Source organism: Nesoenas mayeri (genome assembly GCF_963082525.1).
Source record: "Nesoenas mayeri genome assembly, chromosome: 11".
Lineage (NCBI taxonomy): Eukaryota > Metazoa > Chordata > Aves > Columbiformes > Columbidae > Nesoenas > Nesoenas mayeri.
Window position 1 is genome coordinate 3,138,851 of NC_137563.1, and position 15,486 is coordinate 3,154,336.

General features: G+C 45.3%; 1 protein-coding gene across 1 annotated transcript; it reads right to left on the reverse strand.

Moving 5' to 3' along the window:
• Window positions 1-400: 400 nt before the first annotated feature.
• Window positions 401-14,574, reverse strand: FSD2 (fibronectin type III and SPRY domain containing 2; the record flags this gene model as incomplete). The annotated part of the gene is made up of 12 exons (XM_080351544.1): window positions 401-653; window positions 2,582-2,758; window positions 4,429-4,561; window positions 6,459-6,592; window positions 6,986-7,136; window positions 7,967-8,101; window positions 9,117-9,272; window positions 10,114-10,235; window positions 11,099-11,121; window positions 12,385-12,618; window positions 13,655-13,750; window positions 13,831-14,574. The coding sequence occupies 12 exons, from the start codon at window positions 14,572-14,574 to the stop codon at window positions 401-403; spliced, it is 2,358 nt and encodes a 785-aa protein (XP_080207670.1).
• Window positions 14,575-15,486: the final 912 nt, after the last annotated feature.

The window sequence follows — 15,486 nt, forward strand, 5'->3', positions numbered from 1 at the left end:
GCTGGTTTTGTTTTTCTTTCAGTTTTTAGCTCTTCAGCAGACACAAGAGTGGAATTGGTGATTGCTCTGGAACAGGAGTTTCCTAGGTACCAAATGGGTACTGGGGGAACCAGTGATCCAGCTGCCACTGCTGCTTGGTGACAGTGTCACCTCTGAGGAGGATGCTGTCCATTTCTAACTGGAGAATTCTGGGATGCTGATGGATCTTGTGACTATAATGGTTGTCGGCTAAGATCCCACCTCAGAGAACAGAGACTGCTGTAAGGGCTCAGGCCTGGCAGCTGGTTTGGGTCAGGGTTGCTTTGCTCTGTGGTTTGTAGGGAGTGTGATGGAGCAGTAAGTGCTGGAAGAGGGCATTGCTCAGCAGCTACACACAGATGTGGTAGATGGAGAACACAGGTTATGGGAGGGCAGTCCAGGGGGGTGTTGCAATTCCAGTACATATCCGTAAGATACCAGGTGTTTCCAGAGCAAAGCAGGGGTGGACGTAATGCTGGAACTGTGAGCTGAATGTGTAAAGGTGCTGAGCAATATCCGCGTTGAAAAATGACAGTTTGCAGTTCTTGTAGTCCAGCAGGATGCCAATCCTTTTGGGTGGGACAGTAATTCTGATGTCTGGTGTCATCCCACTGTGCAGAAATTCATACTTGTGCCTGTAGGCAAGAAGGACAGACAAAAGACCTGAGGGAACGCCGGCTGCTTTCAAAGGGAAGCGCTTTTTGCACGTAGGTGCGTTCCAGGGTGAGCTTCTTGCTTCACGGTCCCACCCCTCCCATGTGCCCTGTGGTCACTGTCCCAGACCCACCCACTTTGCCTGTAGAGATGGAGGTCAGAGCACAACATGGGAATGTGCATTTTTCCCATGTCTCAGGGCAGCGTGGCCGTTCTGTCCATCTGCTCCCTGCCGCTGGAGCTGTGCTTCGTCAGGCTGCCCCACAACAGCGCTTGGCATCCGCTTGGCCTTGCCCTGGGGAGCTGTGGGCGCTGCCAGGGAGTGAGCTGGTGCGATGACACAATCCTGTCCTTACAGACCCTGCCACGCTGCCCACTTGCTCCCTGAGGAGCGTGGCTCAGCATCCTCTGCACTATTGAACCTAATTTTTCAAACCCCAGTCTCTAAATGACACTCCTGGCTGCTTTTCCTACAAGACCTTCCTGCTCAGCCGGGTGGGTTTCAATGGGGGAGTTCCAGTCTTCATGCTCATCTACTACAGGGTGATGTCTTTTGTTGTTCCTGCACTACTGAGCTGTTGGAGGCCAGGAAGATGCCCTGTAGGTAAGCAGCTTTGTCAGGGTAGCCCTCTTCTTCCCCATGTAGGCACTGTTCAAGTAGTGCTGGGGTCCTTTAACAGTTACTCAAACAACTCTCCCTAGTGTGGCACGCTGCAACTGAAAATATAAGACTTTAATGGGAACATGTGCCTTTCTGAGCAGAAATCAGACAATTTATTCAGCTGAAATGAGTTAACTGGCATTTCATAGGGGCCAACTTCTTCACTAACCACCTCCTCCGCCCACAATGCTCAAACCTGAGGAAATTTCCCTGCAGAAACGGTGATGACAGTGACTCAAGCTGAGCAATGGCCCAGCTCCCTTATCTCTCTGAAGTCCCTGCTCATTGCTCCAGAAGAATGAGAGCAAACCTCTTAGCTTAACGTAGCAAGGAAATCTAATTAGCCTGCCTGCAGTGTATAGGAGAGTCATTAGCTTTAGTGGGTTTTGTTTCCCTCATTAAGCAGTGCTTCTTGCAGTGTGGGAGGTGAATGCCAGCGCTGCTGAGGACTCGGGCTCTGCAGCAGGTACCTGGGGAGGAGCGTGTGCTCCAGCCAACTGATCTGCATCTGGGCGCTCCCTGTGTAGCAGCAGGCAGAGGACAGGCAGACTGGGCCCATGCTCTGCCATCCCTGCCATTTACTGGCTGTGAGTGCCGGGGACACTCGGGTGACATCCAGGCTCCTGTGCAAGGGGACCCAGCAGCACCCTGGCAGCTCTTGCAGGCTGGGCGGGGAGGTGTTCTGATAATACTCGGGGATGCCTGGGGGTGTGACCTGTTTCTTGCTCCTGGATGCTACACGGGTGTTGAATCACATGGGAGTCAGAGGCGATAATGCTAATATGGTGCCTGGGGGGAGCAGCAGGGTCAGCTGAGCCATAAGGGGAGTTGGCATTTCTGCGTGCAGTATGCCTGTTAGGTACTTCCACAGGTGGGAGAGAGATCAAGAACAGTTGCATAAAACAGGGTTTAGCCAGATACATAGTTTCTAGGGGTTCAGTGACCTAAAACAAGGCCTTTACAGCTACAGTAATGCAGATTTTATTCAGATTTGTTCCAGGGACTGTCTATTTTAATGCAAGAATGTCATTAAGCAGGAGGATTCACTTAAAGGTTCTGGTATCCATCCAACACCAGTTCACAGTGCCAATGGTGGAATGTCAGAGGCCCCTGGTTAAGCGCTTGGTCTGGGCTTTAATATAAAATCTCTGCCTGACCCCTGTACACAGGAGCTCTCTGCTGCTCTGCCTGCAGGTGTACACGCAGGAGGTGTTCCTGTAGGAGACCTGTAGCCCCCGCAGCCCTTACCTCGATGGCGTGATGATGTGCCTCATGCACCAGGATGAGTTATTTGCCCCCAGATAACCGTGCCTCGGAGTGTTTTCAAAAGCCACGCCGATTCTGTACTCTGTATCCTCCTCAACTTCCACCTCCCAGTAATGCTTTCCTGGAAATGGGATCAGACTGCCCAGGATCCCAATACATCTGTGGGAGACAGAGACACGAATATGTGCTTCGGCAGGGACTCTGCGATGCTATTTACAATGTTTAGGTACATTATGTACCTGGACATTACACATCAATAAACAAAGGCCACTTCTACTGTTTCCATAGCAGTGCAGCATAGATTTTTGACTACAGCGAAGTCCACATGCTGAGGGCCTGACACAGAACCTGCAAGTTTCTTTGTGACACCCACTGTGTGTATAAATGAGTGGCCTGGGCACTTTCAGGAATAGGTCGAACAGCATCCTGTGCTGCCTGGGTTTTCTGGGAAAGTTATTACTTGCTAGAAAAGAGAGTGCTCTGGTGAACCCCGATATAGCAGCAGGAAAAGGCTGCAGGTTTTATGTTTTCTTCCTTAACAGCCCAAGGCCTTAAATGTCGCTCACCATCAGGAGCTGGGCATGCACAGTAAGACAGCTGTACTCTGTGCCACCTCAGCAGCAATCACTTAAAGCAAGTGTACAGTTCATTGCAAGTGCATGTAGATGTCTTGGGAATAGCTTAAAGGCTGCTGAAATCGGCTGTGAAGAGGCCGTGTTGCTACAGCTTGAGAAGGAAAAGGAATGATGTGAAATGGATGGGTAAACATCTGTGAACGAAGTACTGCCATAGTAATGAGAGTTACAAAGCCACCAAGGCAAACCTGAGTCAGACCGTAGGAGCTGCTGTGGTTAGGAAACACATCAGCCTTTCAGGGATCACACACACCTCAGAAATAACAGTTTGTGATGTAATTTCCTTGTAGTGCAAGCGTTAGTCATTGCAGCTTGGGAGCTTTTTTAAGTCTTTTCTGCAGTATCTTGGTGTGAAAGAGGCTTCTGAAAGTTCACAGTGGCATGAAAAATTCAGAATGAGATAAGTGCCAGCTTTGGCTGTTTATGTGAAACATAAAAGCACCCTGTGGAAGTGGGATGAAATCCCATTTAGGCTTATCATGATGACTTTAATGAAGAGAATCATCTCTCTCCTGGCTCTTTTCCACCAAGCCCTCTAGTAACACTACATCTCCATGGAGGGACTAAGACGTGAGCTTGTATTATCCTGTGTCTGCAGATGCCTGTCCTGGTTACATATTGTTTCCATGGTTCTGACTGGAAACATGCCTTTCAGCAAGCTAAGTCTCTCATTTCAATGGCAAAGGGCCTAATTGGTTTTTGAAAGTAAAATCTGTAGGCCCAAATAGCATCAGCTAGATCTTTCAGCAAGATGTAAGTATTCAGATCCGTCTCATTTCCTTATCATTTGTTTTGGCACTTAAATACCTGTTCAGACTTAGCTCAAGGTGCCCAACGTGTAAGTGGGCTTGCGCGTAACTGTGCTGGCTGTATCTGTAATCCTCTTTACGAACTTGCATTAACTTCCAAGTGATTTTCTAGAAGATGAGTAATCCATATTTTAAAAGGACCGACAAAGATGTTTGCAGCTGTCTAAAACTGAAGACAACCACAATCACTTATGAAAAAAACACTATACATTGTACATACATGTGCAGTCTGAAGTTTAACTCAGGTGGTGCCTGGCTTGAAAGTGAGACAAGCTGCAACACCCATAAACCTTTTTGGTGGATTTAAATTCAAGGTAGGAGTGTGTTGTGGGCAAAGCAGCTGCAAACCACATGCATTAGTTGCAACTGAAATTCTTGTGTATACCTTGTAAAGCTGTTATCGTAGACAGGCAGATCACACTCTGGGTTTTCCAGTTCATCGCATGCAATTGTAAATCCATCATCTAGAATGGCCAGTAAAGGATGGGCTGTGTCCTCGTTAAGGCAGAAGTAGGTGCCTGCAAGAGAGGAGAGTGCCTGAGGGTAACTCCAGCAACAACTGAAGGCATTAGGGTTTGCAGCAAGGGTGTGGTGAAATGTTTGGATCCACAAAAAGATTAACCAGTGCTCTGGAAGGAATCTGTGGCTGAGGCTGACAGGACAGTGTTGCCCATTTTGAGTTTTCCAAATAAATGGGTGTTTTGCAGCTTAACTCGGTTTAGTTACAGCCTTGTGAAAGAAAAGAAAAGGGGCCTTAACCTGGTTTTAAACCCAGCCAGGGCTCAAAGCTGCAGGCGTTGCGCAGGAAGCAGCTATGCAATGATGAAGGGCCCTCCCTGCAATGGACTGTCCAGTTTCAAGTCCTCTTCCTCAGAGCTGAAGCGATCTATTTTTAATCACTGCAAGGCGAAGGGGGCTTAAAGGCATCCCCGAGGCCTCTTCCACATAAATGCTGGACACAGTTTGAAGAGAAGGGATCTCTACAAAGGTGCCACATGCAGCATCAGCCCTCAGAGAAGTAAATCGGCCAAGCCAGCCCAGGATAAAAGCACTTCTGCCTTTCTCCCTTCGGAGACTTCACAAAGCAGGTCTGACACGCTGCGCTCTGAGGAGCAGCCGTGTGCGTCACAGCTGCTGTTTGTAGTTGGTGTTTGTGTATCCGCCCCAGTAAGGAAGAATCAAAGGTCATTCCCAGTGTTGGAGGTGAGCGCTTGCAGCTGACAGATCCATTTGCATCAGCCGTTTGCATAATGTAGACTCAGAGAAGATAAATCTCTCCATGCTAATCCCAAATGAAATCATTATAATCAAACTGCAGGTTACTTCAATGCAAATACAATACAAACAATGACAGGGCCATTACAGGTACGTGCTGCTGAAAACAAACACACGCTGTGCAAGCGGAATTGGCAATTTCTAATATTGAGTTTGATTTAAGTGCCTAAAATACACACATGCAATGACAGTCTTCCTCTCCAGGGATTTAAGAATGACTATTTCTGTGGTGTCACCGATGTGTAGCAGGCAGGTTTCTCACTGAAACATATTCAGCAGATTAATGGCTGTGTGGTCAGTTTGCTGAATAAGCAAATTTGCAAATCTCTCTCCTGGAAGGAAAGTGCAGAAGAGACGCAGGTATGGTGTGAGTGCATGTGGGAGGTTTGAGACACCCCAGTCATGCTGCAGCATCGTAATAGCAGTGGTGAAAGTGAACACAGGGGTCTACCTATGTAAGTAATTAAACAGAGCTTTGATTAGGTGGCCGGGGGGTGAAAGGGCTTCCATCTCCCCTTTGTGGGAGAAGGTTAATCCTTGCCCAGTGTGGCTCTGAGAGCAGAGGTGATAACGCTGTGTCAGTTACCAAAAGCAAAGCTTCCAGCTGAAAGGAAGCTTTTTTCCTGATGCATAAACATTTTCCTGATGCATAAAGGGAACCAGCCCTCAGAGCTTCCCAGCCAAGCTGGAGACATTCGAATATCTACACAGGAAGATTTTACATATCCAAATGACTCTGGGAAGTGCTGACTGACAGTCTCAACCACCCATTCCAGCAGCAGCGTTATAAGGTAATCTCTGAAGTACAATCACGCTATAACTTTCTTCACTGGTGTGGCAGTACTTGGCAAACTGGCAACATCTGGGGGTGTTGGGTTGATCTAGTCTTTTTAAATGTTTAGAAATTAGTAGCTTTCAAGTGTCAAATGCACTGGGCAGAAATAATTTTCAATTACAGAGCTAAAGCAAGGCACTTATTGTTACAAAAAGTGTTTTTTTCCATTCCTAAAAGGTTACCAGGTGTGTAATTAGAGGTAAGAGATGAGGGCCTGATGGGGGCCACTGAAACCAGCAGGAATGGTTCTATTGAAATAATAGATGCTGCAACAGGCGGCTGGAGTTGTTCCAACTGCACAGTACCTGTGGTGTGTATCAGGACAGGTTCACTCCTTTCACTGGAACCACCCAGGTTTAGGGCTCTAACACAGATGTGATAGCTTTGTGTTGGCTGAAGGTGAATTAGGACTTCGCAGTTAGGAATCCCAACAATAGATCTACAGGAAATAAATCAATGGAAAATGATAGGGAAGAGAACAAAGGAAGGCCTTTGAGATTATTTTTCTGAACAACAAAGAAGAAATTACATGATCAACTTCTCCTGTAACCCATCAACACCACTTTACCTTGTACAGCTGCCAGTAGTGGCGGTGAGAGACAATTTCTGACAGACTATGCAGATTTTTCCATTTGCTCCTACCCTTTTCCCATACCCCGTATAGTCATTTTCAATTAACATTTATACAATCAATTTTTCTATAATAACAGGAATGTTTAGAAAGGTGAATTGACCCAAGGGTCATGGGTCCTTTCTTAGTGCTATCTGATGCCATGTGGCTTGAAATGGTTTTATCTCTACAGGTCATGGACTTGATAGAAAAGTGACTCACTCAGTAATTTCACCATTTTCTTCATCTGTCAGCTTGGACAGTTCAACTGTGTAGGAATCGACAGGGTTAATGTCTCTAGATTCCCAGCACACCAGTGCTGCATTTTCACAGCTTCGGATCTTTTTAGGCTTTATGGTAGGTGGTGAAGGAGCTAAAAAGTAGGCAAAAGAACAATTCTAAGTTGTTGCTTGGAAAGGTTTGCAACAAATGGGCTTGGAAGACTTAAAAAGTAGAACAAAGTTGTTTACTAATACTATATAGTTATAGAAACTTACTCCCCCAATGGAAAATAAACAGCAGGCAAGGTGATTAACAGTACCATTCAAAGACTTAATTTGAACTACAAAGGTCCCAAGAGAATTAATCAGAGAAGTAACATAGATAAAGACTGATTACACAACCATTTTCTTTCTATCATTGGTTTTATCTTCGTCATAAAAGTGCATCTTTTCTCCGCTTTAAGATGCCAAAGACATCTGGAATAAGTGCTTGAAGATCGCACTCCGACTTACTCAATTTGGTGTCAGGATTTCACAGAAGAGAACCAGGGTCTGTAAGCTGCAGTTCAGCTATTGGAAAGAATTCCTCAAGACAAGCCACACTCATCAAAATGTGCTTGACTGAACTGCAGTTACAAAGGGCAGCATAGCAGGTGAATCCACAAAATGCACACAGGTAAGTAAAAGGAGGGCTGTAAAACGGGTCCACCTGGCAGAACCGGGAGACTTGAGCCTTATTTCCAGCTCTCCTACATGCTTACATTTAAATAGGTTATTTTGTCTCTGTGCTTCTGTTTCTTGAACTTTAAAACAGGGAAAATTGGCCTGATAGGGTCTTCAAATGAAAGTAAGAAATTCCCATGCAGTCAGCAGACTTACATCAGAAGAAACAAAGTGCCCAGCAAGCATTACTGGCATAAAATTCAGAGATGACTGTGAATTTCACTATGAACATCACATCATCATATGAATAAAATTTTACCTGTGACATAAACTGCTCTTTCACTTGGTGGGCTGATACCGGAGACATTTACAGCAGTGACCCAAAATTCATATTGTGTATTTGGCAACAGATTAGTAATGGTGCAGTATGTTTCTTTGACTTTCAGTGTATGCTCTGAAATTGAAAAAACAAAGTATTTACAGTGGCGTTACACAGGTGCCCACCCTTCCCCAAAGCTGCCTCAAATAATGGACTTGAGGTGCATTGTTTTGTGTGCTGAGAACAGGAGAGCTCCTTGAGCTCCATACCCTTTGATTAGCTGTCAGGCTGTTTCACCATGGCTTCCTCTAAGGAGGCATAAATCAGATAATGCATCAGCTTCCAAAGGAAGGAAAAAAGCCAAAACAAAACAAAAGGAAAGGTCACCCACCCACCTGTTTGTTTTTTCTAAACAGACTCTGCATGTTCCCACTCTTGAGATGCTGTCTGGGTCAGCTCATCCCAGCAGTGGGACAAGAGCTGGAGCTATTTCACTACTCCTTTCTCATTCTTCATCTTATACAATTTGGACAGGTTCTGCTTTTCTTTCTAAAGTGGCCACTTGGCATTCTACTGGCTTCCACCTTTGCTGGAGAAGTGACTGGGTGTTTTTGGTAAAAGGTTCTGCAAGAATATTATTAGCAAGGGCAGTTTTGTCACAAAGCTGGGACATTTTAGGATGGTTCTGTGGTTCTTTTTTTGTGCATGTGGGTGATGGGGAGTTACAGCCTATTATTAGCACAGAGATAAACTGTAAGATGACTGTGGGGGTTTCAGTGGGCGTGATGATTTGCTCTCTAAAAATACTGTGCCTTGCAGTAGATGCAGCACATGTGTCTAACACAGCGCCCACCTGCAGGAGAGGAAATGCTGCTGTTGAGACCTGACTCCATCCACTGTCCCCTTCCCACTCTCCCAGTTGCTGCTCCATCCTGTCTGTGCTCCTGTGATGGGCTCCACTGCAACAACAGCTTGGCAGGGGAGGAGTGACAAAGCCAGAAGCAGGAAACGTGGTGGCCGATAGGACAGCTTGGGCAGCAGAGAGAGTGCACAGAAGGTGCGCTGGTTGCTGCAGCAAGTCAAGGCATTTTGGAACCAGCTGGTTTTGTCACTGGTTGCTGCAGTGTCCTTTGGGTCCAGGTCTCCCTACCTGCTTGTTCATCACTGTGCCTCTCGGTGCTCACTGGTTTATAGCACAGCTGGTAGCACTCGATGGTGTCATCTGAGAAGAGGCCCCAGCAAACTCTCAGTGAGGTGCCAGTCGCTGTATTGGGAGCCTGGGGATTGATAACAGGGGCACAAGGAGCTGCGGAGGGGAAAGCAGGTCAGATTTTGAATGTATAAGCATGGTATGTTGTTCACAGGCAAACAGCTCTCCCCTCACAAAGCTGGTTACACAAAGCCTAGGCATTGAGTAGAGTCATATTCCCCCCATGTGGAGAAAAGTTAGGAGCTGACCCTGTAAATAGTTGCAGATGATAATCAAGTCACTGGTGTATAAACTAGTTTTGCTTCAAATTGCAGAACAGGCAAATGATGTTTTACTTGAAGAAAACACAATTCATGGGCATAAAAAAATGCATATTGTTCTTTCTGACCATTTGTGGTGTGCCAGAAAAGATTTTAAATCTGTAATATCTTGGTTTTTTTAATTATTATATATTTGTTTGGGTTTTGCTCTGTTTTCTGTGTTTAACAGGAAACATATTTGCTAAATAGTAGAGGAACAAGCTACTGAAATCTGGTTATCAAGAGAAGCTGTGCTTAAAGGTTGTTTAAGGCAGCCTGGTGTCCTTTACCTTTGTTCAAGCAACCACAAGGTAAGACAAGTTATCACCAACTAAGGATGCCTGACCCCTCAACAGAAGGGGAGAGTCTTTGTGAATCTGCTGGGAAATCATCCAGAACAGCAAGGAAGACGAACTTGGCAGTTCTGGTGATTTTATACTGACAACAAATGAAAACAAAAATCAAAACCAGCTTCCAGTGTCTCTGTATATCTAGACAATAAAAAAAAATCTGGAGGGAAAACTAAGGAGAAGCTAATTCTGCCTTTGTAGTTCTCCTTTAGAACAAGTAATGAACCTCTGTTTAATACATATCCTTAATGAAATGTAAATGAAATACTGATTGGATAGGAAGAGTACCTGGAATAGTATTAATGGAGTTCATTAGTTGTTCAACTTCAGAGAAATCTATGACCCGCTCTTCAAAGTCTGGCAGTGTTGAAAGCTCTAAGTGCACTTCTTTCTTTAAGAATTCTTCCAGCCTGTGATTTTAGGGGAAAAAAATAAGAAAAGAAAAGACTAACTGGAAGTACCATCATGTTGGGTTTCTATGATACCTAATGGTAAGAGGAAAAGAACATCAAACTCTAAAATAACAGCTGCTTCCTTAAAATAATGATCAGTGCTCAGGATGCCAGGGGGAGCTGGATGCTGATGGGATGGGGGCTATTAGCTATTAGCTAATAATTTATTAGCTATATATTAGCTATATATTAGCTAATAATTTTCATTATTTAGAATTTCTGACACTAATTTAGGACCTCATGGTACCAGGTGTTGTGAAACTGAAGAAAAGGGGTCTCTTTTCTCTGTGTTTTCGTAAATGATGGCAGTCAATTTCAGTGTATATTTTTTGCACTTGATTTAGTGTGCCTTAAGATATCTTCCAGCTCCTCTAACATCTTTCAGTATCTGTTTTGAGCTCCCACAGCTTGACTTTCTACTCATCTATACTAATGCACGAGTAGGCCTGTTACTAATCTATTTAGGGAGCTCAGTTTTAGGCAGATTTGTATCCAGAGCATTTCTTTCATGATCTTTAGCAATCCTGTTTCTCAGTCACTGAAATTAGTTCCTTATGACTAAGCTGAAAACAGTGATTTATTCAGGCTCTAACTGTCCCTTTGGGTTTTTCAAAATTGGCTCAAAACTAGTTTTGAGCGTTACATTTCTTGGAACAACTTTTTCTGCTGTAGTTTGAACCAGAAATACTGAAGATTTCAATAGCTCTAGTAGCTTAGATAACATATGTGTGCCTGAACAGTCCAGAACATTCAAGTGTCCCCAGTAACAGGCCCAATTATCAGGAAGGAATGTGACACAAAATTGCAGACTATGATACTACCTGTCAACCATGGTTACTGCTGCCTGTAGAAAAAAAAAGAGAGAGCGTTAAAAGACAGAAAAGAGACATTTCTTGCCTTAGTGTACATTATGCTGTTGACCTGTCTTACATTAATTGTCCCAAGTGCAGTCCTCAGAGTGAGCTAATTGGTTCTCGCCCAGCTCTAGGAACAAAGCCGTGCCTAACTGTTCGTTCAAAGGGACAGAGCTTGGCTGAATTTAGAGTAAGATAACGTGCAGTATCAGGCAGTGAAGTGTCTGCCCATCCAGACTCCAGACTGTACCCTCCCTTAAGTGTCCAAAGTGCCAACAGATGCTTCACAAACAAAAACCAACAGCAGCTGGGGAAAATAATTTAGTGAAATGATCTGCATTGGAGGGAGCCTGAGCAGCGCATGCCACTGCAAGACAGTCCCTGGAGAAATGTAGGCAGCCAAGGGCTCATGACCAAGAGCTATTGACATGGTGAAAAATGGTTCCTAGGGGTGATGTAAAACCGTTTATGAGCTAAGGAGAAAATCAGGTTATTTCAGAGAGGCAGAGGAATGGGAAATGTCAGCTCATGCCAAGAACTCAACAGGTTGTAGTGACACAGCAAGCTGATCCACTGGAGCAGGCTGGAGGTGTTAGGAGATTTGCTTACTGTCCGGTTCAGAAGTTCCTGTGGCTGTGCTATAGAAATGCTCCCACCCACCTGAGTCACAGGACAGCTCAGATTAGAGCAATCACTCATCAGCAGGGAAAATTCTCTTTTTTTTCCAATTATTTTTCCACTTGCTAAAGCAAAATAACTTTTCGACACCTCCTCAATAGTGGGATTCATCCATCACTTTGCAGGAGCTCCTGATGTATTCAGTTTAGAGCCTCCTGTTCAGCTCAAGTTTCCAATAAAACGAAGAAGAAAAAGAAACATCTTCCAAAGTGGTTGCATCAGCCTGCCTGCTGTGAGCCCAGAATAGAGCAAGAGTGCTGAGCCTACACGAGGCAATGAACGCTTCGTGCTTCCAGAGTTTCCTGAGATAAGCTTTTTAGAGATATCTTCTCTCTGAACCGCAGTGAGACTCATATATCATTGAGCATCTAAGTTACAAACTTCTGCTGCTGCTTCTGCTTTTGCCCCCATTGTGTTGCCCCACTAAGTAAATGCCACCATGCCAGGCACCTGGAGCAGTGACAGCACTGTGGACTGAGCACCCCAAATGCTCTCTAGAAATAAAGCCCAGCTGGGGACTACTTGCAAGCAGCAAAGAGCATTTAGAAACAGCCTTGCCAGTTAAAGCTTTTTACCTTCATAAAATTGGCTTTGTTGTTTTCCAGGAAAAGCTCCTGGGTTGCATCTGTCAGCTCCTTGCAGGTGTCGAGATGTTCCCCACAACTGACCAGCTGCCCATACAAAGCTTCCAGTTTCTGCCTCTTCTCTTCCCCCAGAGCTTCCAGCTGTTCTTCGTACTTCTGAGCGAGCACTTGCACCGCGTCATTGTAATGCGCCTCGAAGTTCTGCTCCTGCCTTCCGAAGTTTTCCTGCAAGGCATTTGGGGTTTGTTCCTTGGTGTCAGGCTTGATCCATAGCTCAGCCAAAGAAAAATCCCACTCAGGTCTGGCTAAAGTTCTCCTTGCCAGGGAGGCAATGCCAGTGCACAGACGCTGTAATTTGACTAATTTGCATTTTTTAGGAGTTTATTCTAATCGTTCACCCCCACTGAGGCACAAGAGAGTGTTGGATTTGGTTCCAGGCATAATAAGATCATCAGAAATTATAATAAAAACAATGCTGCAAGTCAACTGTCTCCAACCTAAGCCCGGGGAGCTCAACTAGGGATATATCCTAGCTGTAATCTCACAAGTGTTTCCACCACCACAGTCAAGCACATTCTTCCATGAGAGAAACCATGGCAACCCAGTGGGATCCATGGATTTGTGCTGGGGGAGCTGAGCAGCTAATGCTGGTTTCCTCATTCACTGCTGGAGAAAGCGTTAGGAAGGAAGATATAAGGAGCAGTCCAGGCTTTACTGCCGGCAGCTGCCCGCTGCTCCGGCACCGACGTCCTTCTGTGCCACGTGCAGCAGAGAAAAGCCAGTAGGTGTCTTGAGCTATTGCTTCAGTTTGACCTGCTGCCATCTGGGCCCCCTCCCCTGCGGCCAAGCTGACACCAGGTGAGCTGGAGCACAAGCCCTGAAGTGCTGCAGCTCAATGCAGCTGGTCCAAGGGTTTGTCTGTATCTGGCACTCGTGTGAATGAAACTGAGTGAACACAAGGGGTACACTCTGGATGGAATAGTTAGATGACAGGTCTTGGGCCATTTAAAATTAAGATAACCTGTGTAGGGGTCACTTTACTTCTGAATGCAAGCGTCTGTGCAAATATTTGATGTGGTTTTACAAGCCCACTTTAAAAAATTCCTTAGGATGAATTTTCCTTAATACCTCAGTCTAGGTAAACCCCAGGATAACACTGTGCTCTGTTACCATAATTACTCACCTTGTTAACAACTGAGCGCTATAACCATCAAAACTGTTCTAACGCCAGAACCACACAGCCCGAGAAAAAATGCCTTACCTCTACGGTGATGAAGATTTCCTCCAAGTGACTGGCGAAGTTTTCCATCTGAGCAATCTGCTCTTCCAACTTGCACATATTCTTATGAATCTCCTCCTACCAAAACACCCAGAGTGATTCTTAGCATGTCTGAATGCTGTTTTAGAGGCACTTCAGTACACTTGTGTTACTCTTACCTTTTCACTTTCCACAGCACTGGGGAGCTGAGCCACCTCGTGATCCTTGTGCTCACCAAACAGTTTGTCAAAAGCTCGGATTGGCATCTTGCAGGTACAGCAAAAAACATCTGCCGCCTCCTCCTCCTCACTGACAGGCTGACTGCTCCACTCATCTGACATGCCACCACTGCTAAGCCCCTCTCTGGACCATGTGTGGCTCTCAGCCTCATCCTCCGCTCTGGCTTTGCTCTGATCTTCATCTTGAGAAGCCTCACTAGGAAGTCCCTGTTGCTTTGTGGTTTGACTTTGATCTTTCACTGGAGAGCTGCTTTTTGATGCATTATGTACAGAGCCCTGTGATCCTGCTTTTTCTGCGTGGGCAGGTGGCCATTTGCTCTCCACTGTCTCCAGGTGTCCTCCAAGAAGTTCAAGCTCTTTTTCTCTATCCTCATCAAGTCCATACATCCTAGCCAACTCTGCAACCTCCTTTTCCAAGTCATATCCAGCTTCTTGTGAGCACTGAAATTTCTCACTATTCAATGTGGATTCCCTTCTGGTATCTCCCAGAGATCTGTCTACTTGACCAGATGGCTCTTCAGGAAAGATATCAAACCTCTCCTTTGATCCGTAAAGATCCATGTGATAAAATATCAAGCCTTCAGCCTCAGTCTCGCTAAACTCTGGGGCTGGTGGGGAAGCTGAACGACCAGGCAACTGGTCACTAGTTTCATACTCTCTTGCTCTGCCAGATCTGGATGACATTGGTATCCTCAGTGAGGCTTTTGAGATGACAAGTCTCAAACCTGTAAAAGACAAGAAAAATCCTTAGCTACATACTTAGATACCAGGCATGAGGGTTTTTTGCCTAACAATATATAGATGGAATAGGTTTGGCTGAGGACTGCTCAGGACCTGGAGGTAGCCACAGGAAAGCCCAAAGCCAGCAGCTTCACTTCTTAAGAGAAGATACTAAAGGGAAACCCCAGGAAACTTGTTTTTTTCTCAGTTTCCTGCAAAGCAGAGCAGAGATCTCTCTGTGGTGGGCATCTTATGTTTTCTGAGTGTCTCATCTATAACCCTGATGTCTGATTTCCCAAAAGTGGAGTAGTCCTGTCCCCAGCTCAACACTGCAGATGTGCTTCAGGTGCACCTAGCACAGTTCTGCGCCACTGGAGGTGGCCTGGTCTGAAGTCTGCTCATCCTTCAGCTGCTGTCCTGGATTTTTCAAGTGGCCATTCTTGACATCGACACTTGAGGTCTCTTTTAAGATTATTTTCAGTCCAGGTCTGGGGTTCTTTCTATAAAACAGGGAAAAATACTGCCCTTTGAGGGTTCTAGGGTGCTGTAAAGGTATATATTTTAACCTAAATGAAGCTCAGGAAAATGTTTGATGTATGCTTTATCATGGAGATCATCAGTAACTAGGAAAAAAGGCAGGTCATTGACCCCTGAATTGAGAGTCTCCTCTGACCTGGAGCTCACACTCTTTGTCCATTTTCTGCAACGTGGGAGGTGTGAAAAGAGCGTGTGGATGTGAAATGCAAAGTTGTGTGATAAAGCAGATGCATGTGGGACAACAATAAAGGTGCAAGAGCAACGTTAACATTGACTCCTCAAGGCCACTCTTTCCAACCAGCCGCATTAAGAAAGGCACACGAAATGATGCCAGTACAG